The sequence below is a fragment of the Aquarana catesbeiana genome, linkage group LG06 (genome assembly GCF_042186555.1).
Source record: "Aquarana catesbeiana isolate 2022-GZ linkage group LG06, ASM4218655v1, whole genome shotgun sequence".
In the NCBI taxonomy this organism is placed as follows: domain Eukaryota; kingdom Metazoa; phylum Chordata; class Amphibia; order Anura; family Ranidae; genus Aquarana; species Aquarana catesbeiana.
The window spans coordinates 347,453,626-347,478,902 of NC_133329.1; the positions used below are offsets into that span (position 1 = coordinate 347,453,626).

Below are 25,277 nucleotides of genomic sequence, written 5' to 3' on the forward strand. Positions count from 1 at the left end.
GCCTTCCAAACGCTGGGCATCCTCCTGGAGCATGTACCCAACACTGTGGTCAAACAGTTCGAGGGACTCCTCAGGAGGACATGGTGGGGCTAGGGAAGGAGTCACTGATGACATTGAGCCGAGGGAAGAGGCCGCTGCTTTGCCAGACAAAGTACCCTGGGCATGGGTGAGAGAGGATGAGGAGGATGAGGACGGCTTGGTCATCCACTCGACCAAGTCTTCCGCATGTTGCGGCTCAACATGGCCAGCTGCCGAAAAAAAGGCCAAGCGTGTACCATGGCCACTTGCTGATGAGGATGCACCGTCTCCACGACCAGCACTAGACACAGAGCCTGCTTGCCCTCTCTTATTGGCTTGTGACTGTCTGCCTCTCCTTCTTGGCCTTCCAGACATACTAATGGCCTGTAGCTGCACTAAGCTGGGATATATATATATATATATATATATATGTACTGATACTGCAGCTAGCAAAATCAACTGCCTGCCTGTAGTATGAGAACACCACCAACCTTCTACAGGTAGCTTTAGCTGAACACTGTGAGGTGGACGCACCCCACTAACTTGTAGGTTTAGCAGAACACTGTGAGCAGGACGCACTGCACTAACTGTAAATAGTCTAGCTGCCTGACTGTGGTACTAATAGGATCAAAAGAACACCAGCAATTTTCTTCAGGTAGCTGTATTTACTGTAACAAGACAAGCCTGCCTGTCAGTAAGAAGATAACAGAAACGGATCTAGCTGAACACTGTGAGCAGGACGCACCCCACTAGCTTGTAGGTTTAGCTGAACACTGTGAGGTGGACGCACCCCACTAACTTGTAGGTTTAGCTGAACACTGTGAGCAGGATGCACCCCACTTACTTGTAGGTTTAGCAGAACACTGTGGGCAGGACGCACTGCACTAACTGTAAATAGTCTAGCTGCCTGACTGTGGTACTAATAGGATCAAAAGAACACCAGTAATTTTCTTTAAAATACTGTAACAAGACAAGCCTGCCTGTCAGTAAGAAGATAACAGGAACGGATCTAGCTGAACACTGTGAGCAGGACGCACTGCACTAAATGTAAATAGTCTAGCTGCCTGACTGTGGTACTAATAGGATCAAAAGAACACCAGTAATTTTCTTCAAAATACTGTAACAAGACAAGCCTGCCTGTCAGTAGGAATATAACAGGAACGGATCTAGCTGAACACTGTGAGCAGGACGCACTGCACTAAATGTAAATAGTCTAGAAGATAACAGGAACGGATCTAGCTAAACTGAATACAGTGTATATATATATATATATATATGCAACACCTGGGATGCATATATATACACAATACACTTTAAGTGCAGCTAACTGACTGACTGTCCTGCCTAATCTAGCTAACTCAAATGAAATGACACTGTCCCTCTCTCTCTCTCTAAGCACACCGGAACACACTGCACAGGGCCGCCGTGCAGGCGGCCTTATATAGTGTGGGGCGTGTACTAAATCCCCTGAGCCATAATTGGCCAAAGCCTCCTTGGCTTTGGCCAATTATGGCTCTCTGTTAAGGCGGCGCTGTGATTGGCCAAGCATGCGGGTCATAGTGCATGCTTGGCCAATCATCAGCAAGCAATGCACTGCGATGCCGCAGTGAATTATGGGCCGTGACGCGCCACACGAATTTGGCGCGAACGGCCCATATCGTTCGCAATTCGGCGAACGATCGAACAGCCGATGTTCGAGTCGAACATGGGTTCGACTCGAACACGAAGCTCATCCCTACTCCTGAGATGGGTGCAAACCTGGTGGCCAACTACAAGAAACATCTGACCTCTGTGATTGCCAACAAGGGTTTTGCCACCAAGTACTAAGTCATGTTTTGCGAAGGGGTAAAATAATTATTTCACTCATTAAAATGCAAATCAATTTATAACTTTTTTGAAATGCTTTTTTCTGGGTATTTTTGTTGTTATTCTGTCTCTCACTGTTTAAATAAATCTACCAAAAATCTAAATTATAGACTGATCATTTCTTTGTCAGTGGGCAAACTTACAAAATCAGCAGATCAAATACTTTTCCCCCCTCACTGTAGAAAGAAAAATATTGTAATTTGAACTCATTCCTGTTTCTGTTTTTCCTGGTGATCCTGACAGTAAAAACACTTCCTACCCTAGGGTGCCAGCGATTACTCACTATACTTTATCTGTGAAGGAGCAGTGTTGTCACCTCCCCTCCCCTTATCTCCTTAGCATACTATAGGTAGAGGTGTTCTGTAGTCCACAGGGCTGATAAAAATGTTTGAGAAAACATAGGACAGCGTTGGATTTCATTCAGGATCAACAAGAATTTTTTGGAACTTATGGAACAGATTAAAAAAAAAACACTCATATTTTACAAACCAAAAGGAGGCAATTAATATAAGTTAGGGTTTACGTACACTTTAACATAAACTGAATTTCTCAACATACCCAATTTTGATCAAATCAGTCCTCTCATCCCTAGAACTTGCCCACAGCAAATAATCTATTACAGCGACAAAAAATGAACAGACCTCAAAGCCCATTCCTCTAATAGACAGAAAACATTCAAACAAACAAAAATAATTACTACAGACCTCTAATGTCTCACAGGGCTGCCACAGCAGCGGCCATGGTTGCATAAGAGTTATATATATGTTTTTTATTTTTATTTATATACTTCAACTTCTGTGGCAGCCCTATAAGGAAGACATTCAATTGAAGGGGTCCTCAATCTATTAGTGATATACCAAATTATGTAAGTTAATACAATAAAATAACTACTAATATTACAAAAAAAAGACTGTACTTACTAATAGGCTGCCTGTATGGATGATAAACGTGAATATCAAAGGGCCTGTGGGTGGTATTGACCAGCATGGTTCTCCCGGACCCATCATACTTGTTTCCCTTCTCCACTGTCCTGGTGTTCCAGTCAGTCCAATATATGGTGTCTTCAAATACAGTGATTGCAAAAGGGTGTGGCAGAGTGCCATCGAACACTGCATGTCGGTGTTGGCCATCCAGATCAGAGAATCTACAGGATAGTAAGCAAGAAAGATTACTGAGGCTAACATCTAACTCATATAGACCTGTTCACTCAGACTCCTGGCTGCAAAAACCAGGTACAAACAGTGCCAGATTAAAACAACATAATACTAATAAAACCTCATGGTGTTCTGTTTTAACACAAGTAATCCGATTACACAGATGAAGGTCTGGACAAAAAGTGCTATTACATAATAATACATTGTAATGAAACAGGGATTTCACATAAAGTCCTGAAACAAAAACAGGCAGCCTGGAAGCAGAAAATTTAGGCCTGGTTCACACCTATGCATTTTTTAGTGCGTTTTCAGTTTTGCAAAAACCAATTGCAGTCCATTTAACATAGTTTCCTATGGGTCACGTTCACATCTGTGCATTTTATGGAAAAGGCCAGGGACTTTTCTGGTTTTTGGTTCCATAGACTTCAATGGATCAAAAACGTGTATTGAAAAAAGCAAAATGCACCTGGAATATGCAAACTGCGACCTCCATAGGTGTGAACCAGGCCTTAATAACCAGAAACTTCAATATGGTAACAGGCAATACTTTGGGCTATGCCACACCCTTCCAATAGGGGAATCTTTACTTCTAATCAACAAAAATAACAAGAAGGGTGCTACAGCCTTCATGCATCACCTTAGAAAACCTTTATTAACTAAACGATTGAAGTGTATACACTCACAAAAGCCACAAGGCTATAAATGCTTAGGTACAAGCATGACTCACTTCTGTTTCTTCTGTTCAGTGAGGCCTTGGTTTTTTATTGTTTCATTATTACTCTAAATGGTTTTTAAGGTAATGCACGAGGCCACTGTACTCTTCTTGTTATTCTTGACATCTTTACTACTATTTGCATTGCACTGTATTGTATTACATAACTGCACTGCATTTTTGTACATTACAGATTTTTAGACATACCTGTGAAAATCCCAAGTTAAAGTGTACAGCCAAAACTGTTCAAAAACAGTTCAGCTTCCCTGTGAAGTTCCTAAAGCTGTCCCCACTAGGTAGATTCACTCTCTCTATTTGTTGTGATGACCATTGCCAGAATTAGAATTCCCAACAAAAGGCAGCATTTGCTTCTCGAGGCAGATGCTTTCGGCATCTGAAGATCTTCAGACTACTGTTCCACCACAGTTGTAAGTGGCCCCCGAAAAGGGTGCCCTCTTTCTAGGGCTATTTGTGCTTGTTGAACTCTTCTATAGTATATTACTACTGCTGAACTCTGCATGTTCAATGCCTACTGCACAACGCTGCACCTAGCCCACACACATTATGCACCCTTACAAAATTAAAAACATAGTATGAGTACCAAACCAATGGTAGTAAAGACCCTACATACTATAGCTCCTCTGAAGAAGTGGACGCTGATCCAAGAAACACATCAGGATTTTGATAATTGATGTACTCAATTGTTTATTTCCTTTATATCAGAGTAACAATGGACAAAACGTTCAACACATTTCAAGAGGCTCCAACATTCCCCCTTAGGGATACAAAAAAATAGGAAATCATAGAAAAACATAGGAAACAAGAACCTATGTTTTTCTGTTTGTGTGTTGCTTCCCTGATGAAGAGGATCTTGGATTCTACCACCATTGGCGTAGCACTCCCACTACCTTTCAGTTTTTGGATTCTCGCTACTGTATAACTGATTCACAACTATGCCCTGCAGTTTAGAGTACTTTTAAGGGGAATCTAAAATGGCTCATTTACATCTGAGAAAATAAAATATAGGGGGGAATTTTGGATTTTAAATGAAGCACACGGCATGTGCCTCCATCCCTGGTTCAAGTATAAGAGAAAGGAAGAATGGGACTTTAAATTAGGTTATTGATTCGTGGGGGTGAAGTAATTTGAAAGTATATTTAATTGACATTTATCCCTTGTATCCACCATTTTCGTTCTACTATGAAGATCGGCAATGTGTGTTTTGGGGTGCTCTGTGTGCGCTTTGCTTGTACGCTGCTTCAGTACACCTCAGCTCCCAGGAGAGACAATTCTCTGGTCCTGGCCCCATGTCTACTATATACCATTGCATTCCACTCTATGTAAGTAATCAGGATTGGCAACTGCTTTTTCCTGTTATGCCTAGTGCCCCACTAGATTAATCCTATTTTGTTTTTTGTAGATTAAATTTGAGCATCCCCCTGAGGAAGTGTTTACATAAACGAAACGCATCAGACTTTCAGGATGCATTCTCATGCCTGTTAATAAGAACCTATCTAGACTCATCATCTACAACCAAAAACGATCATACTCTCTTCCTTACTATTTACCACATTTTATCACACTAATTTTTTGTCAATTCTATATGCTGTCAAATTGATATATATATGTATATGTATTAATGAGGTCCACACCATGTATGTGTGTGTGTGTGTATATATATATGAAATAATTTTTACTATGTGCATCATTGTTATGTATTGTTACACCCAATATGCCAATTAAATATATGTTCAAATGACTTCACCCCCACAAATCAATAACCTAATTTAAAGTCCCATTCTTCCTTTCTCTTATACATTCACACCTAAGTGTCAACATTACAATATCCTCCACATGAGTGAAAGGGCCCTCAAAGTGGATTATAATTCTCTTGAACAGTAAAGGGCATGCTGCATTGTTGTATATTTATTTACGCACATTAAACAGACCCATTGAAATTATTTGCATTTTTAACAAATCCGCACCATGAAAAATCCCTATATTGAATGATTCACTTCGCTTTGCATAATGAATAAAGAAAAAAATACATACATTTGCATCAAAAATAAAAAACAATCAAAATCAAATCAACAATAAAAACAATCAAAATAACATGCAGAAAATCAATAAATAATCAATAAATAATAATAAATAATTGGGAATGCAAACTTCGCTTTGTAGATGTACCCAAAGACAAAAATGACTAGAAAAAAACCTTATTAGAGTATTCAAAATCTGTAAGAAGCTTTCTGTGGATTCTACTTGCTAGTGCCAGTCAAACAACATGTTTAAGTGCTGTCAAAGCTGTGAGAACATTGCACCTAAGCTCATTTACTAACCCCCTTCACTATCCAATCATTGCTAAAAATATCAGGATAGGAACACATGTAAGTGGAACCCAATTAGTGTGTTATAAGTACCTTACAAACCCAAACTGTAGAGAAATTTTTCCTCAAAACAACATTAATTTATTTAGCCTGGTAGGAGTCCCCTGTACCCTTGGACAATCAAGCGGAGACCTGGTTCTTCACTGGGGGCAGATCATTTTGGAGGTGTATGTTCCCTGACTTTTAGTAAACATTTAGTAGGGTTAGTCTTATCCTAATGGGGGAAGACATTTGTGATTAACTTTAAGACCCCTTTTACACTGGGGTGTTTTTCCAGGTGCTTTTGGGCCAAAAATAGCGCCTGTAAAGTGCCAGAAAAACACCTCCCCTGCAGTCCCAGTGTGAAAGCTAGAGTGCTTTCACACTGGGGTGCTGCGCTGGCAGGACGTTAAAAAAAATCCTGCAAGCAGCATCTTTTGGGCAGTGAAGGAGCGGTGTATACATCGCTCCTCCACCACTCCTGCCCATTGAAATGAATGGGCACCGCTGCCGAAGCGCCTGCAAAGCGCCTCAGCTGCGGCGATACATGGGTGCATTTAACCCTTTATTCGGCCACTAGCGGGGGTTAAAAATGCCCTGCTAGTGGCCGAATAGCACTGCTAACATGGCAGTAAACCTAGCGTGTTTCACAGTCAATGCCCGCCCACTCCAGTGTGAAAGCAGCCTAAGACTGATACTACATACTATTGTTCCTCTGAAGAAGCGGACACTGATCCAGGAAAAGCATCAGAAATTTGTCAATTTACACATATCAATGCACTCAATTGTGACAAAAAAAAACATATATATAAATTATTATTATATGTATTATGTACCATATCTCAGTTATGGCCTATATGGATGTTAACCTGAAAGTCCCCCTTTTCAGTGGCAAATTAATTGTTGTGAAATGTATTTTAATTGCTTTTAGCAAGAACTAAATAAATAAATTGTCCTTTAAAAAATATATCCTTACAACTTTTGGTTATGGTATTGGTTATGTACCTATAAGGCGTTGGAAAAAAACTAATTACAAGTGTTCTTATTCTCATAATCATTAGAAGGATGTTGATGTAAAAAAGCCTAATCTAGCCATGGCTAGTAGAGTTGACATCATGCATATTTTTCAATGTTGATAATACTCAGACCAGCTGGATAACTAGAGGACATCTGCCCATGCATGGCCAACCTAACAATGACAAATAAGTCAACATGTTTGAAAATGTCTGAATCAGTGATGCCATGGACTGTATATGTTGTATGAACAGTTACCGAGTTGCTTTATTCTTCTATGTACGTACTCAATGTAGTTCAAGTGGGCATCAGCCCAGTAGAGCTTGTCACTGCTGTAATCAATTGTGAGTCCATTTGGCCATTCTAACTTAGTGGAGATAATAACAGTTTTGTTCTTGCCATCCATTCCAGTCCTGCCAATATATGGCTTGTCTCCCCAGTCCGTCCAGTAAACATGCCTATCAAAAAAAGGACATTATATATCAGTTTTTATAACAATAAAGTCTTCATAGACAGCTTTACATATGACAATAGATTCAACAATAAGAAGGTAAGGTAACGTCTGTATGATTTCTGCTTTGGGACACATTAAAGAAGGTGAAATATATGAAACGTGTCTGTATGCTGTAAAGCACTACCTCTAACACTGATTCACAAACTCCCTACAAATGCTTCCTCACTCTCACTCATTTGCACGCTCCACTGCTTCTGATGATACAGGGTCTATCTCTCCTTCGTCTCTTTCACAAAATATGTCTGCTTCTAAGGTAAGCTCAGGTGCATCAAACGCTAATTCGGGGGACTATCGTCCAACACCCCCTTTGGGGATGTACGCATGGCACCGATCTTTGTTTCACAGCCCATTCAAGTTCCCAAAAAGATGTTCAATAGACAACCATCGACACCCACAGTGAGCAAGACAGGTTCCAAGTAATCCATCTGTCTTCCCACGTTTTAACACAGGACCAGATCCAGGTGCTAAGCCTGGGTCTTACATTTTGTCCGACCCAAAAAGCAGATAGTTTTGAGGTATTAAAGATTTTCAATTATTTGCCAGAAAATTGATGTAGATAACTATTTTTGTTAAAAATTACTCATCATCTAGGTCTAGGTTCCCTTCCAATGATCTTGGGAGGGATATTACCCTAAATGATATGAAAGCTAGCTGAGGAATTGATGGAGTTATGGGAGGAAGGCAATCCCATGGATGACTCATTTGAAGATCTATTAAGTGACCATTGCGATGATCCTTCTGTTTCTAATCCATCAGCTGTTGAAAGATGTTTTCCACCCCCCAATTATACGAGCCCAAATCTTGTTCATTCCCTGTTCTTCAAGGGAACCCCAATATTTTGGCTTTCACTCAACAAGTTACGAAAGAACTCCAATCTATTAACTGGAACAGAAACAATAAGTCATCAAATCTCAGTTCAGCCCAACAAAAAGCTTTGAACGCCCTTAAGAAAAATCATAACATAATCATTAAGCCTTCAGATAAAGGCGGATACATAGTGTTTTTAGATGTAACAAATAAAATATCAGAAAACGGCATTGGATATTTTGAAAAACTGTCAGTGGTATATCACTATACCTGGGTTCCAGGTTGAGTGGATTAAAATAAATTATTTTAATTTAATTGCTCAGGCCTTTCATAAAGACATCATTGACAGAAAAACATGGGAATTTCTTTCAGTGAAGGCTCCGAGAATGTCCACTCTATACGCATTACCTAAGATACACAGAATGAGACAGCCAACTGGTCGATGACTACCTGCGGCCCCATGTGGTAGCCCTTAGCTCCCACATCCAGGACACTGCCGATCTATTGAGGGCTCTCGATGGAATAGTGGTGCTTAGAGGGCTTGGCTGGTGGCCATCGAGGAGGCTCTCTACAACTCAATCCCCCATGATTTGGGGGTTTGGGTTATGGAGAGCTTCATTACAGACAGGGGTAGTAGAGCTGCCACTTACAATGAGTTCATTTTGGGCTTATGCCCTGTACACACGGCCGGAATATGTGCGATCGGAGCTTGTTATTGGAAATTCCGACCGTGTGTGGGCTCCATCGGACTTTTTCCATCAGAATTTCCGACACACAAAGTTTGAGAGCAGGCTATAAAATTTTCCAACAACAAAATCCGTTTGCATAAATTCCGACCGTGTGTGGACAATTCCAACGCACAAAGTGCCACGCATGCTCAGAATAAATTAGGAGATGAAAGCTATTGGCTACTGCCCCGTTTATAGTCCCGACGTACGTGTTTTACGTCACCGCGTGCAGAACTATCGGATTTTCTGACAACTTTGTGCGACCGTGTGTATGCAAAACAAGTTTGAGCCAACATCCGTTAGAAAAAATCCATGGATTTTGTTGTCGGAATGTCCGATCCATGTCTGATCGTGTGCACAGGGCATTATTGTATTTCATTTAATCGCTCCCACTACCTCCAGGTGCAGGGTGTTGCAACGGGGACACATTGTGCCCCCTCTTATGCAAACCTGTACCTGGGGGGGGGGTGGGAGCGATATGTTTTTTAGTGTGATGAATTGCAAGAGAGCCTGAGTAGGGTATTAATTTGGCGAGGATTTATCGATGATATCCTCTTAATATGGACAGGGTCCAAGGAGGTTTTGATTTTCATCAATAGTGATTGAAGTTTAGGTTCTTACTTATATCGTATGCCCTCCGCGGGTAATACAATTTTACACTCCACCAGTTCCCATCCTAGGTCTCTTGTCTCTAGCATACCCTATAGCCAGTATCTCAGGCTAAAAAGGAACTGCAGTCGACAGGAAGACTTTGAGATCGAAGCCAAGGCCCTACGAGACCGTCTCTTCTTAAGAGGTTACAGTTGGCCATGCCTTAAAAAGGCTTATCACCAGGGCCAATGAGAAGGAAAGAGATACTTTGATCTTCGCCAAAAAAGTTTAAATTCCAGACTAAAAGGTTTGATTGATAACTAGATTTTCTGGACAGCATCGTCAGATATGAGATGTCATCCAAAAGTATTGGCATCTATTGGTGGCTGACGATGTTGTCTCAAAATATGTGAGTCCATATCCTCAAATCACTTACAAGAGATCTCAATCAATCAGAGATCATCTTGTACACAGTCATTTAACAACCACACCTGTTCCCTGGGAGCTGCGATGCGATTTTTGGCGCCCCTCCCTCTTCCACCTGTTTCCTTCCTCACCGTTCGTGGTGGATGGAGGTGGTGGTTTGGGCGGGTGCTCCTTACTGTATCGGCGCTACGTCACCGCTTTGTGTGTGCGCCACCTTTTGATGTCGCACCGCACAAGCAGGTTTTTCTTTCCACCTAGGCTGACACTGGGGAGGTACCTGAGCCTGTATGGGCGGATTTTTTCGCTCTGGCACAGATGCCTCCCCTTTCTTGCCACACCCACGTGATGCTGGGTGGGACATGCTGTATCAGCTGGGAGCATTTAAATTCGCCTCACTTGGTGTTTGTCTTTCTGGCAACAGCTCATATGCAAGCATTCACTTGTTGATTTTGGTTCCCCATTTCCTTGTGAACCAACAAGGTAAATCCCCATAGGTTTTACCTATACTTTTAGCACTTTGTTGTTCATTCTCTTTGGTTCCTTCACTATCTCACCCAGGATATCATTTTCTTCTCTTTCTTTTCTATACCTTTCTTTCTCCTTCCTATTTGGTGGTTTTTGAGTATCTGTTTTTTCATCTATGCTCAGCTTTTCCCTTCATCTGACCTGGTGTATGGGCTTTTCACACTCGTCATCAAAAATATTATACATTCAATATATATTACTGATCTCAATTCACAGAAGTTTTGGCTCACTGTCAGCCACATTTGCACATTTACCCTGGTGAATCTACAGTGCTCCCTGCTTGTCCACGTGTCTCTTATTCTCTCTTCACATCTATGCAGTTGACGTGAGTATCTATAGGGATGTTCATCCTGTCCCTTATACATTATTTATTCCTATTATTCAGTTACAATATTATACCATATGGTTATATTTCTTTATAGATAACCATTGCATTCACCCCTGAAGAGTTGGTATACCCCAATGAAACGCGTCGGTCTTACATAGATGCATGATGTCCATACAGATGATTTTATGTCTATCTCTTTTGTTTTACTCTAGACTTTCTAACATCATTTAGCCTTTCCAGTGGCCCACGTTGTGCAGGACTTGTTTTTACTTTATGATATGCCAAGTACCATGGTGTCAATATTTATATGCGGTTTTCAGCATGCCCTGCGTGTATGCGATTCTGTGTATGCTTTTTTGTGTTATTCAGTATGTTATATATGATCTCACATGGTATAATAAGATATTCTTTGCCAAGATTGCTTTTTGGTATACATCTCCCATTCAATAACTCCCCCTTTTTGTTGGAACCCATAAAAGCAACACTGTGGTTCATATCCCACATGTATTACTTATATAGTGATTTGCCTAATTTGAAGTCCCGCTGACCACTTTCCCTTTTCTTCGTCAGATACGAGATGTCATCCAAAAGTATTGGCATCTATTGGTGGCTGATGATTTTGTCTCAAAATATGTGAGTCCATATCCTCAAATCACTTACAAGAGATCTCAATCAATCAGAGATCATCTTGTACATAGTCATTTAACAACCACACCTAAAAGTGTTGTCCGTAAAACCACAGGTACCAGGCCCTGCAGGAATTGCAATTCTCAGATGTTGCTACCCAATGGAGAGCAGCACAGACCTAATTTCTATGCTGATTGCCAGACTATTGGTGTAGTATATCTCATGGAATGGGAATGTAGGGCCTTCTACGTGGGCAAAACTAAAAGACCATTTTTTCATAAGGTCAGGGACCATGTGTCCCTGGTCTCTGAGAAAAAAATTGAGACCCTGATTAGCCGACATATGGGACTCTATCATAGCTTTGCACTGTCCAAAATGAAGTTTTTTGCTTTGGAGCATATACCGGTACATGAAAGAGGGGTGATGTGGATAAACTACTTCTACAACGCGAAACAAAATGGATCCACATTGCTACTAAACATCCTGGACTGAACGAGTCCATTAGCTATAAACCCTTTATTTAGGGTCATATGAGTCTCTTTGTATAAGAGACTCTAATAAAACTAAAATGCTTTGTAATTGGGATCCCTTGTTGAGATCCCAATAATTTAATGACCATTTCTTGCTGTGTATTAAATTGCACATTATCATGTTTGTTTTGTAACTCGCTCTTGCCTTGGCCGTGAGAGGTGCCGTGTTTGCCCCACCTGGACTGAGCATTGTACGCGTGCCTTCTTTTCTCTCCTCCCTTTTTTATGTGAGCAGAGGTATTTATTTCTTCCTTTTTTTTACCTTATCACAATTTTCAGGCCTGGGATGTTTTTCCATGGTGGGCCACTAGATGGCAATATTTGACCTAATTTAGTTACTTGTAAGCACATTGGTATGGAGATAGGTGACCATATAGGGGGATAGGGCGTGCTCTCCGCCAACCATATAGGGGGATTTCTCCAGTATGTGTTTGTGGGGTTGGCGCCACTGGCCACTTGCTCATTGCATTCCCTTGACTGGATACTCGCCTGCCAATCCTAGGGTTGGGACAATGGATGTTGAGTTGGCGGCCATGGGCTTTGTTAGCCAGAGGCTGCACCTAGTTATGGGCAGACTTTCCATCATGGCGCCGTATGACTATCGCACCTGCGTGTGACGTCATGACCGGCGCCGTTCACGCATGCGCGGTGGCAATTTTTTGGCGTCCGCATCTCCTTTGGCACCATTGGAGGCCGAAGAGGTGGAGGTGCAGATATGGCAGCGGTGGAGTCATGGGTCAAGGGGTATGTGATGCTTCAAGTCTTTTCAAGGTAAAGATACTCAGATTGTAGTAGGGACTTTCATATCGGAAGCTAGCAAGTTGGTCTGAATGTTTTCTTCTCCCGTTTGTTGGTCATTGATTAGGTTATGTGACTGTTTGGAAGTTCTTTCTGGGAAAGTCCGTCTTCAAATTTGTTAACCATCTGGGAGCACCATTTGCTAAGATATCATCCACTGACTGACTAGTTCCGAAATTTGTATTCTGAGGTTAGAGTATGTTTATTCTCCCTTGGTTAATTTTTTGCAGATTTTTTAGTTTGAGCTTACAATATATCCCTTTTCAGATATAACTCTACATCTTGAGGCCTATATGTCCTTCTCTGTGATACACCAGATTTCTCCGCATCTTTCAATGTCCTTCAGACATCAGGGTCATGACCTCCATAGATAGGACACGTTTTACAGTTCAGGTGGGGATACAAGGGGGCATTCTTGGGTCCAATACATTTGTAAGAAAATTTTATTTTGTTTTGATTTGTTTAAATTTGTTATTATTAGTGAATATTAATCTTCTAACATATTGTCTTTTACCTATAGTGACCATACTATGCAGTGCTTATTGGAAGTCTCCTGAGGAAGCCATTGCATGGCGAAACATGTAGAGCATGAAGCTACTGCTGGTTACTCATATGATGGTTATTATATGATGATACTGTGATGTTTTTTAGTCATTTTGTTTTAATATATTCAAAATATTTTTATATATCTGACTATTACATTTTCTTGGGCACCCTAAAAATCCCATTTCCTTTCTTCTGCTAATAGCTGCTAAACTCTTGTCTTCAAAATGCTTTTGGATCTAAGCCTGAAAAAATGCAGACTGGGCTCCATGGTTTCAGGCCAGCTATCCCTTTGAAACCAAAGTATCTTCGCCAACACAACAGAGTATATAAGAGCGATTTCCCACCTCATAACTACCCACAATCACTGTTAAATATGAAGGGAAGGAACTAAACAAAATATAGGTTAAGACTTTGACTTTAGCACAGTAGCAAAGTATCCTTGATAAAAGCAGCTCGCTGATTTATTGTCTATAATTGCTTTGTAATATGCAAACAAGGATTTACATTCCTCTGCAGGCATTTTATGACATCAATGAATTGACCCAGTACATATCAGTGCCAAAAAGGATCACAGTGTAAATATGTATGGTATAGATTGTTTATCTGTGTTAAATTGTATTATTGGCATGAGCATTGCTGGAATTTTGTGATTATGGCCAGTAATACAGTCATGGCTCATTTTGAAGTTTAGGATAAGGTTAAAAGGTAGATTTAAGATTTTGTTGGGTTAAGGATCAGGGTTGAAGGACATTTTTACATTAAGAGTTAAGCCTAATGCCGCGTATACACGGTCGGACTTTCTATCCTACTTGGTCCGGCACACTTTCCGACGGACTTTGTCCGCCAGGTGCGCCGGACTTTAAAACGGACGGACTTGCCCACACACACCCGGACTTTCCGGCGGGCTAAGTCCGCCCGTCTTTCCGACGGACTTTCGCCGGAGTTCCGGCGGACTTTCAGAATGAACGGACTTGCCCACACACGGACAAGTCCGTTCATTTTGAACGTGACTCAGGTGCGACGGGACTAGAAAAGGATGTCAATCTTGCCGCTTTTATCGGCGAGATTGACACCTTGCGAGCCCCGTCGCGGGGCATACCAGGCCCTTAGGTCTGGTATGGATTATAAAGGGAACCCCCTACGCCGAAAAAACGGCGTGGGGTCCCCCCTAAAATCCATACCAGACCCCGATCCGAGCACGCAGCCTGGCCGGTCAGGAAAGGGGGTGGGGACGAGCGAGCGCCCCCCCCCCCCTCCTGAACCGTACCAGGCCGCATGCCCTCAACATGGGGGGTGGGTGCTTTGGGGGAGGGGGGCGCCCTGCGGGGCCCCCCCACCCCAAAGCACCTTGTCCCCATGTTGATGAGGACAAGGGCCTCTTCCCGACAACCCTGGCCGTTGGTTGTCGGGGTCTGCGGGCGGGGGCTTATCGGAATCTGGGAGCCCCCTTTAATAAGGGGGCCCCCAGATCCCGGCCCCCCACCCTATGTGAATGAGTATGGGGTACATGATACCCCTACCCATTCACCTAGGGAAAAAGTGTAAGTAATAAAACACACTACACAGGTTTTTAAAATATTTTATTAAACAGCTCGGGGGGGGGGGATCTTCCTCCAGCTTCGGGGGTCTTCTTCCGGCTTCGGGGGTCCCTCCGCTTCATCTTCTCCCGGCGTCCGGTTGGTTCTTCTCCGCTCTCTTCTCCCGGTGTTCCTGTTCTTCGGCCGGCTCCTCTGCTGTCTTCAAGTAGCTCTCTTGCCAGCAGAGGTCCGGACTTCTGGGCTTCTGGGCTTCTGGGCTTCTGGGCTTCTCTTCCCCAGATGTTGACACGACGCTCTCTCCTGCTGGACTGCTCTCCGAGGGCTGCGTTGTGACTTATATAGGAGAAGACCCCGCCCCCTTTTGATGTCACAGTCCCTGGGCATGCTGGGACTGTGACGTTTTAGGGGGCGTGGTCACTGGGTGATGTTGACCACGCCCCCTAAAACGTCACAGTCCCAGCATGCCCAGGGACTGTGACATCAAAAGGGGGCGGGGTCTTCTCCTATATAAGTCACAACGCAGCCCTCGGAGAGCAGTCCAGCAGGAGAGAGCGTCGTGTCAACATCTGGGGAAGAGAAGCCCAGAAGCCCAGAAGCCCAGAAGCCCAGAAGTCCGGACCTCTGCTGGCAAGAGAGCTACTTGAAGACAGCAGAGGAGCCGGCCGAAGAACAGGAACACCGGGAGAAGAGAGCGGAGAAGAACCAACCGGACGCCGGGAGAAGATGAAGCGGAGGGACCCCCGAAGCCGGAAGAAGACCCCCGAAGCTGGAGGAAGATCCCCCCCCCCGAGCTGTTTAATAAAATATTTTAAAAACCTGTGTAGTGTGTTTTATTACTTACACTTTTTCCCTAGGTGAATGGGTAGGGGTATCATGTACCCCATACTCATTCACATAGGGTGGGGGGCCGGGATCTGGGGGCCCCCTTATTAAAGGGGGCTCCCAGATTCCGATAAGCCCCCGCCCGCAGACCCCGACAACCAACGGCCAGGGTTGTCGGGAAGAGGCCCTTGTCCTCATCAACATGGGGACAAGGTGCTTTGGGGTGGGGGGGCCCCGCAGGGCGCCCCCCTCCCCCAAAGCACCCACCCCCCATGTTGAGGGCATGCGGCCTGGTACGGTTCAGGAGGGGGGGGGGCGCTCGCTCGTCCCCACCCCCTTTCCTGACCGGCCAGGCTGCGTGCTCGGATCGGGGTCTGGTACGGATTTTAGGGGGGACCCCACGCCGTTTTTTCGGCGTAGGGGGTTCCCTTTATAATCCATACCAGACCTAAGGGCCTGGCATGCACCGCGTTAACCGCAATAGGAAAATTTGTTTTTCCTATTGCAGAGAGCGCGAGATGCAATACCCTGCCCTCGCGTCGTATCTGGTCCGTCGGACCAGCCTACACACGAGCGGGCTTTCCGTCGGACCAGCACACACACGAGCGGACTTTCCGCCCGAAACTGAGTCCTATGGAAAGATTTAAAACTTGTTTCAAATCTAGGTCCGGCGGGCTTTTGGGAAGAAGTCCGCCGGAAAAGTCCGCCGCCGCCCACACACGGGCGGATTGTCCGGCACACTCTGGTCCGCCGGACCAAGTATGCCGGAAAGTCCGACCGTGTGTACGCGGCATAAGGCTTAAGATATGTTAAAGATTTAGATTGATGTTTAGGGTTGGAGGTTAGGTTCAAGTTAAGAGTAAAGTTGGTCATACATAACTGATTGAGAAATCTAAGCAGCTGGTGGAAAACTATCAGCTTAACAGTTACTGCATCCAATCAGAAACAGTCACTGTTTGGGTATTGAGACAACTGCAGGTGCAACAGCTGTCTGAATATCCATTGTTTGGTTTGGATGGAAGAATCTATTAGATTTATCTTGTTCAGTCCAGAGGCTAAACAAGTGAAATCAGTGTGTGTATGGCTAGCTTTAGTACCCCAGCCTTTTTTTTTGTGATAACTTTTTCAGTTGATTACTATTCAAGTGGTAAATAAACAACCAAATATACTGTAACACATGCTTTAAGTGTTGGCCTCAATAGTTATAACTTATCAAAATGTAGTCTTTTATATGAAATGCATATGATGAAAAAATGTATTGCCATTATCTTGACATTGAAACACGCCATACCAATATTCAAGAACAAAAACATTAAAAAGTATAACTTTTTTATGGGGGGGGGGACTTCAACAATACTAGACTTTGAAAAATCCTGAACATGCAATCATATTAAATAAAGTTTGATTGCAAAACAGGGCAAAATTCTGAACAAATAGTATCAAATAGAGCAAATAGAGGAAAGTATTCAGTCAGAAACTGATTGGAGAATAAAGCCCATCATAGTCTTTGTATAATTCTTCATTCATTTTTCACTTATTGGGAAACTCTATATTGTTATTTTGCAATCAAAGCCACATATGAGAAATAATAAAATAATAAAAGGCAGTCAAGTCACTGATAAATACAAATTAAATGTTTACGCCAGATAGACAAGAAAACATTGCATCTATCAAAATGTGAATATTTAATGTGATAAATGTGCCTAGTCTGGCATTAATCCAAGCCTCTTGTTTCAAATGTAATGAAGAGAAATCATGGGCAATCATCTTCAAGGGGAAATTCAGTCGCTGCGGTGTGAATGGATGAGCTTCCAAAAAGACACCTACTTTGCTAAGCTGAGGGAAATGTTACGTAGATATTATTTTAAAAAAAAAAACTTGTTTTATGGAGTTAACTAAGCTAAGCAGGGCAATAACTTCTCCGCAGGATGTGGAAACCTTGCAAAAAGACCTGAACAAATTAATGGGGGCGACTACATGGCAAATGAGGTTCAATGTAGAAAAATGTAAAATAATGCATTTGGGTGGCAAAAATATGAATGCAATCTATACACTGGGGGGAGAACCTCTGGGGGAATCTAGGATGGAAAAGGACCTGGGGGTCCTAGTAGATGATAGGCTCAGCAATGGCATGCAATGCCAAGCTGCTGCTAATAAGGCAAACAGAATATTGGCATGCATTAAAAGGGGATCAACTCCAGAGATAAAACGATAATTCTCCCGCTCTACAAGACTCTGGTCCGGCCGCACCTGGAGTATGCTGTCCAGTTCTGGGCACCAGTCCTCAGGAAGGATGTACTGGAAATGGAGCGAGTACAAAGAAGGGCAACAAAGCTAATAAAGGGTCTGGAGGATCTTAGTTATGAGGAAAGGTTGCGAGCGTTGAACTTATTCTCTCTGGAGAAGAGACGCTTGAGAGGGGATATGATTTCAATTTACAAATACTGTACTGGTGACCCCACAATAGGGATAAAACTTTTTCACAGAAGAGAGTTTAATAAGACTCGGGGCCACTCATTACAATTAGAAGAAAAGAGGTTTAACCTTAAACTACGTAGAGGGTTCTTTACTGTAAGAGCGGTAAGGATGTGGAATTCCCTTCCACAGGCGGTGGTCTCAGCGGGGAGCATTGATAGCTTCAAGAAACTATTAGATAATCACCTGAATGACCGCAACATACAGGGATATATAATGTAATACTGACACATAATCACACACATAGGTTGGACTTGATGGACGTGTGTCTTTTTTCAACCTCACCTACTATGTAACTATGTACTATGTAACTGTTTACCTTTAAGGAAATATCAAATCCATGGCTAGAGTCAAGCACAGCATAATAAATATACTTTTGCCAATTCAAGAAATAAAGGGCAATTTTATTTTTTTTAATAAACATCATACCCTTTCTTCGGATGCACCACGATGGCTCTGGGGTACTGAAAGCAGAAGGTGTTATTCGCATCCACACAACGGTCCACCAGTCTTTTCCTAAACCTTCCATCAAGCTCGGCCACACTAAGACAATCCTTATAAGCGTCCACCCAGTACAACTTCCTGAAATCCAACATACAATATATATTAAAGTGAGATATGTGTTTAATAATAATACCAACCTACCAATCGCTCCCTGACAACACCAAACCTTTCCCCGACTAGGTGCACACACATCATACTGATTGTCCTACCTGATCGACAGAGTTAAAGTGAACTTGTGCTCAGACAATGCACAATAAAGTATTTACATTTTCTGAGCAAGCAGGAAAGGTCCTTTAAAACAAACTCTAATTTATCACTCTAGGTGATTGAAGTTCATATTCAAAATTCACAACAGAGGAACAGTGATCTCAGCTTTTTCAAATTCAGGGTCTTTGTTGTGATCTTTGAGGCTCTTTAGGAAATTATTACACAGCACAAGCAGCTAGAGAGGTGAGCGAGGGCTTGTTTTAAAGCTCTTTCACTGTTTGTTAAGACTACAGAAACTGTTTGATGGCTATGGGCTGTGCACAGGTGCAATATAAAGGATAAGTTCAATTTTGGGAACACAATTTTAGAGTGGAACCAGTGGCTAACAGTTTTTGAAAGCAGCACGGACATGTCATTCATACACAGAGTTCTGTGTATGAATGAACTACAAGTCCTGACTGCCTTAGCGGCTGTCGGCTTGTAGTTCTCAATGAACTACCATGGGAAGTGGTCTTCCTGTCAACAAGTTTCGGCTTACCATATGGGATGTAGGGAAACCATGTCCCCAATGTATAGCCATCGCAATCATGCCACCCGCTGCACCACCGAACCCGGAAGAAAAAAAAAGAGTGCCGCAGTCATCGAAGGCTAACTGCCTGCTCCTCTGTCTGACAGTTCTTAAATAGGTAAGGGAAGGGGCCACCCGGTGACATCACCAGGTGGCCAGGCGCCTTGTGACATCACCAACTGATGCATATTGGGTCAGTGACGTCACCGGGTGGCCCTGCCTCTCACCTATTTAAGAACTGTCAGACAGAGGAGCGGGCATTCAGCGATTAGCCTTTGACAAGTGCGGAGCTCCTTTTTTTCCGGGTTCGATGTTCATGTGGCGGGTGGCTTGATTGAAGATGGATCTACATCGGGGGATACTATTTTTTGATTTTAATAAAGGAATTTGTGTTTTTTTTTCTATGTGACACTTTTTTGGTGAATGAGTAGGGGTACAATGTACCCCATATTCATTCACATAGGGAGGGGCCAGGATCTGGGGGCCCTCTTGTTAAAGGGGGCTTCCAGTATCTGATAAGCCCCCCGCCCACAGACCCCTACAACCACAGCCCAGGGTTGTGGGGAAGAGGCCCTTGTCCTCACCAACATGGGCAGTGTCCCCCCTGCCCCAAAGCACTCCCCCCATGTTTAGGGCATGTGGCCTGGTATGGTTTAGGAGGGGGGCTCTCACTCGCTGCATGCTCAGACAAGGGTCTGGCATGGATTTGGGGGAGACCCCCACACCATTTTTTTTATTTTGGCGTGGGGGTCCCCTCCAAATCCATACCAGACCCAAATGGCCTGGTATGGATTTGGGGGGGACCCCGCGCTGTTTTTTTTTTTTTCAAATGTTTTAGCCGACAATTCTTTTTTTATCTTTCAACTGTCAGCGAGGAACCCTGCTGACAGCTTATGACTCATCGGTTAAGGATGCGGCGGCCGGCCTCCCGGCCCCCACCTTAGCAACCAGCTATATACAGTGTTTTTAAAGGGATCAAAAAAAAAACACAAAATGCATGCAAAAACATGGGTTTAAAAACCTAAAATGCACCCCAAAACGTGGCTGAAAAACGCTTCAACTGCAACTGCCTAGATGTGAACCTAGACTTAATAAGTCACCCTGACTCATGGATTTCTATTATGAGATGGCGCAATAAGTCCCCGTTCACACTAGTGTGATTTCTGATGCAGTCGCTGTAACACAGCAGTGCATGGCCATAGAAATCACATTATTCTCTATGGTGCCCGTTCATAACAGGACAGCGCAGTTGCAGTGAGGGTTGCCACCTCATCCCTTTAAAGGGATGAGGTGGCAACCCTCGGTGCAGCATATTTTTGGAAAAGGTACAGGTGATATTTTGGTGATTGTGCAATGCAAATTTAGCCCCATAGACTTTAATGGAAATGCACCAAAAACACATGTAAAACAGATGTACAGTGGGGACGGAAAGTATTCAGACCCCCTTAAATTTTTCACTCTTTGTTATATTGCAGCCATTTGCTAAAATCATTTAAATTCATTTTTTTTCCTCATTAATGTAAACACAGCACCCCATATTGACAGAAAAACACAGAATTGTTGACATTTTTGCAGATTTATTAAAAAAGAAAAACTGAAATATCACATGGTCCTAAGTATTCAGACCCTTTGCTCAGTATTTAGTAGAAGCACCCTTTTGATCTAATACAGCCATGAGTCTTTTTGGGAAAGATGCAACAAGTTTTTCACACCTAGATTTGGGGATCCTCTGCCATTCCTCCTTGCAGATCTTCTCCAGTTTTGTCAGGTTGGATGGTAAATGTTGGTGGACAGCCATTTTAGGTCACTCCAGAGATGCTCAATTGTGTTTAAGTCAGGGCTCTAGCTGGGCCATTCAAGAACAGTCATGGAGTCATGGAGCTGTGTGTTTATGGTCATTGTCTTGTTGAAAGGTAAACCTTTGGCCCAGTCTGAGCTCCTGAGCACTCTGCAGAAGGTTTTCATCCAGGATATCCCTGTACTTGGCCGCAATCATCTTTCCCTTGATTGCAACCAGTCATCCTGTCCCTCGAGCTGAAAAACACCCCCACAGCATGATGCTGCCACCACCGTGCTTCACTGTTGGGACTGTATTGGACAGGTGATGAGCAGTGCCTGGTTTTCTCCACCCATAGCTCTTAGAATTAAGGTCAAAAAGTTCTATCTTGGTCTCATCAGACCAGAGAATCTTATTTCTCACCATCTTGGAGTCCTTCAGGTGTTTTTTAGCAAACTCCATGCAAGCTTTCATGTGTCTTGCACTGAGTAGAGGCTTCCGTCAAGCCACTCTGCCATAAAGCCCCGACTGGTGGAGGGCTGCAGTGATGGTTGACTTTCTACAACTTTCTCCCATCTCCCGACTGCATCTCTGGAGCTCAGCCACAGTGATCTTTGGGTTCTTCTTTACCTCTCTCACCAAGGCTCTTCTCCCCCGATAGCTCAGTTTGGCCAGACAGCCAGCTCTAGGAAGGGTTTTGGTCGTCCCAAACATCTTCCATTTAAGGATTATGGAGGCCACTGTGCTCTTGGGAACATTAAGTGCAGCAGAAATTTTTTGGTAACCTCGGCCAGATCTGTGCCTTGCCACAATTCTGTCTCTGAGCTCTTCAGGCAGTTCCTTTGACTTCATGATTCTCATTTGCTCTGACATGCACTGTGAGCTGTAAGGTCTTATATAGACAGGTGTGTGGCTTTCCTAATCAAGTCCAATCAGTATAATCAAACACAGCTTGACTCAAATGAAGGCGTAGAACCATCTCAAGGATGATCAGAAGAAATGGACAGCACCTGAGTTAAATATATGAGTGTCACAGCAAAGGGTCTGAATACTTATGTGATACCATGTGATATTTCAGTTTTTCTTTTTTAATAAATCTGCAAAAATGTCAACAATTCTATGTTTTTCTGTCAATATGGGGTGCTGTGTGTACATTAATGAGGAAAAAAAATGAACTTAAATGAATTTAGCAAATGGCTGCAATATAACAAAGAGTGAAAAATTTAAGGGGGTCTGAATACATTCCGTCCCCACTGTATATGTGTTTTTAGATCATTTTGGGTAGTTTTGTGTATAAAATCCCATCTCATTCGTCTACAAAATGAAGCATGAAAATGTGTCAAAAATGCGCAGTGTCACACTAGAAAATCACACTGAAAATCGGATCATGTTGCAGCTGCATTATTGTGCACCTAGGCTAATAGTTCAAACCATTGTTTGCACTACAAAGCAGAAAGCTGAACCTGTATTTGTATTGAGCAAATATAGCTTCCCCATGTACATTTATAATGTTCTTATAGCAAATAGATGTTAAAAAGTTTTTCTTTGTCCTTTATCTGAATTTCAACCTTCAACAACAAAAAAAAAAATCAAACCAGAAAATAGCTTTTCTTTAAACAACAGATTACGTTTTTAAATTTAATTAGATTTTTGGAAAAAGAAGGGGGTAGTTAAAATCATGACATGTTGTTTGCTGTCCCACTGAGGAGATTTCCCTTCACTTCCTGTCCTGGAGACACAAAAGTAAGTGAGATGAAACTGCTACAAAGTGAGGGGATAGTCACTTTTAAGGGGTACATTTATAAAGCGGTGACTGTGACTTTCAGTAAATTTTCACTGCAGCTAAATCCTCCTGGTGCACGTGTTTAAAAAGGCAGTGACTGGTTTACTTTCAGTGAATGCTTGGTGAAAGTCACATTCACTGCTTTATAAATATACCCTCACCAGAAGAGGTGTCATCATTGGGAGATTTTCCCATATCTTCTGTACCGGTGACAACTATAACATTTTTTATTTGCTTATCACTTTTTGGCTAGGAAAGTAATTAGTAGCGATGGAGGACCAGGTGACAGTGTCTCTGGAAATGGTATCCACCACCAACTCCCATATACTCACCTTACCTACGTTTCTTTGCAGCTCCTTGTTCCTTTGCAGCCGGCACTGAAATCTGTATTGTGACCCATGGGAGTGGTGATGTGTTTAGCCCCATTGTGCTTAGTGCATGAGACCTAGTGATTGGCTGCTATGCCCAGGCTCTCCTACACAAGGTCTTATGCTGCCCCATACCTGAAAGTGCCATGTATTCTTGCCAGCTGCAAGGGAGCAAGAAGATTCAATGGAACACAAGTAAGGTTGAACACATGGGGTCGGAGGACTTTGTCCTGCAGTGGCATGGTGAGAGTGTCTCTTTAACACTTCTTTATTCTTTCCAAAACTAAAAATATATTTTGCTTTTGGATATACTTTAATGTAAGTGTGTTTACACTACATTAGAACTTTTGTTGGGTACAAAAATATACTTTTTCTAATTTTGGGTTCTTAAAATATGTCAGCACTTTCTTACCTGCCAACCCAGTCAACTGCTATGCCCTCCCCACTTGGAATATCATTGTTAATGATTGTCTCTTTGTTGGTTCCATTAAGAAACATTCTCTCAATAACTCTTCTTCCAACATCAACCCAATAGAGCCTATTTTCTACTCGATCAAAGTCTAGAGCTACCACATTGCTCAGGCCTTGCAGAATAAGGGAGTAAGACTGTCCATCCACGGTCAGCTTCCTTAGATAATAGCGGTTGCTGAATATGAGGTAGGGAGCGATGTTGCTGTTTTGGCGGCAGCTTCTACCATCAGGTTCCCGGATGTAACCTGGAGCACATTTACAGATGTAGGAGCCGGCGGTGTTCTCACAGATCTGGCTGCACAGGGAAGGGGATTCTATACACTCATCTATATCATCGCAAGTCCGCTTATCGGACATAAGTTTGTATCCGGGCCGACAAGAGCAGAAGAAACTGGTCTGTGTATCTGTACAGTTATGGTCACAGCCGCTGATTGAGGGATCATTACACTCATTAACGCCTGTGTGGAAATGCAAAAAGATGAAAAAGATGCATTAATTTAAAGTGGAATATCAGGAAAACACTGCAAAGGAACACATACTGTAGTTACTAGACACAGGAACAGCAGTCTGATGATATTCATTCATTGTACAATGAGATGTCCTAAGAGAGTTACAAATCTTCATAAAGGTTAAACAGTTCACATATATGGGCTCGGTTCGCAGTTCTCTGTGCCCCGAGCCCACCCTATTTTGAAGCCTAATTAGAGTCTCTGGCTCTAATAACGTGCTTCAAAATAACACCTACCCCCACACTGGAATTCATGCATCCGGCGTCCTGCAAGGGGCCGGACGCAAAGATAGAGGGGGCGGCAACCGTGCACCCTTAATGGATGGGCCTCTCCTGTTGCCAATGCTGACTCACGTTCACAGCCAAAAGCGCTTACAATGTGCATATGAGCACAAGAACTGAACCACAGAGCAATGAAAGAAGGTGTCCTGGTCAGATGAATTACATTTTTTCTTTTACATCACCAGGATACACTATGGAAAGAAGTCAAGTGATGCTTTGCACAAAGTTCCACTGGGAAACCTTAGGTCCTGCAATTCATGTGGATATTACTTTGACCTACTCAATATTAGGTAGGTGGTCATAATGTCAAGATGCTTGGTCATAATGTGTGGCTGATGGGTGTATTTAAACTGTGCATTTAACTCCTTGCCCAGACTTCTGTAAATGATTTGATTATGCAAGGAAATGCAACAGGTTCACTTTA

At 42.8% G+C, this 25,277-nt stretch overlaps 1 protein-coding gene across 1 annotated transcript in view; it reads right to left on the reverse strand.

Annotated features, from left to right (window-relative positions):
* The window catches only part of LRP2 (LDL receptor related protein 2), a 375,159-nt gene that overhangs the window by 97,173 nt on the left and 252,709 nt on the right, over window positions 1–25,277 (reverse strand). Inside the window, exons 50-53 of the mRNA XM_073634007.1 lie at window positions 24,005–24,521; window positions 18,815–18,967; window positions 7,418–7,588; window positions 2,805–3,028 (exon numbers count right to left, since the gene is read on the reverse strand). Of these exons, the coding sequence (XP_073490108.1) occupies window positions 2,805–3,028; window positions 7,418–7,588; window positions 18,815–18,967; window positions 24,005–24,521 (1,065 nt within the window). The remainder of the gene's footprint in view (window positions 1–2,804; window positions 3,029–7,417; window positions 7,589–18,814; window positions 18,968–24,004; window positions 24,522–25,277) is intronic.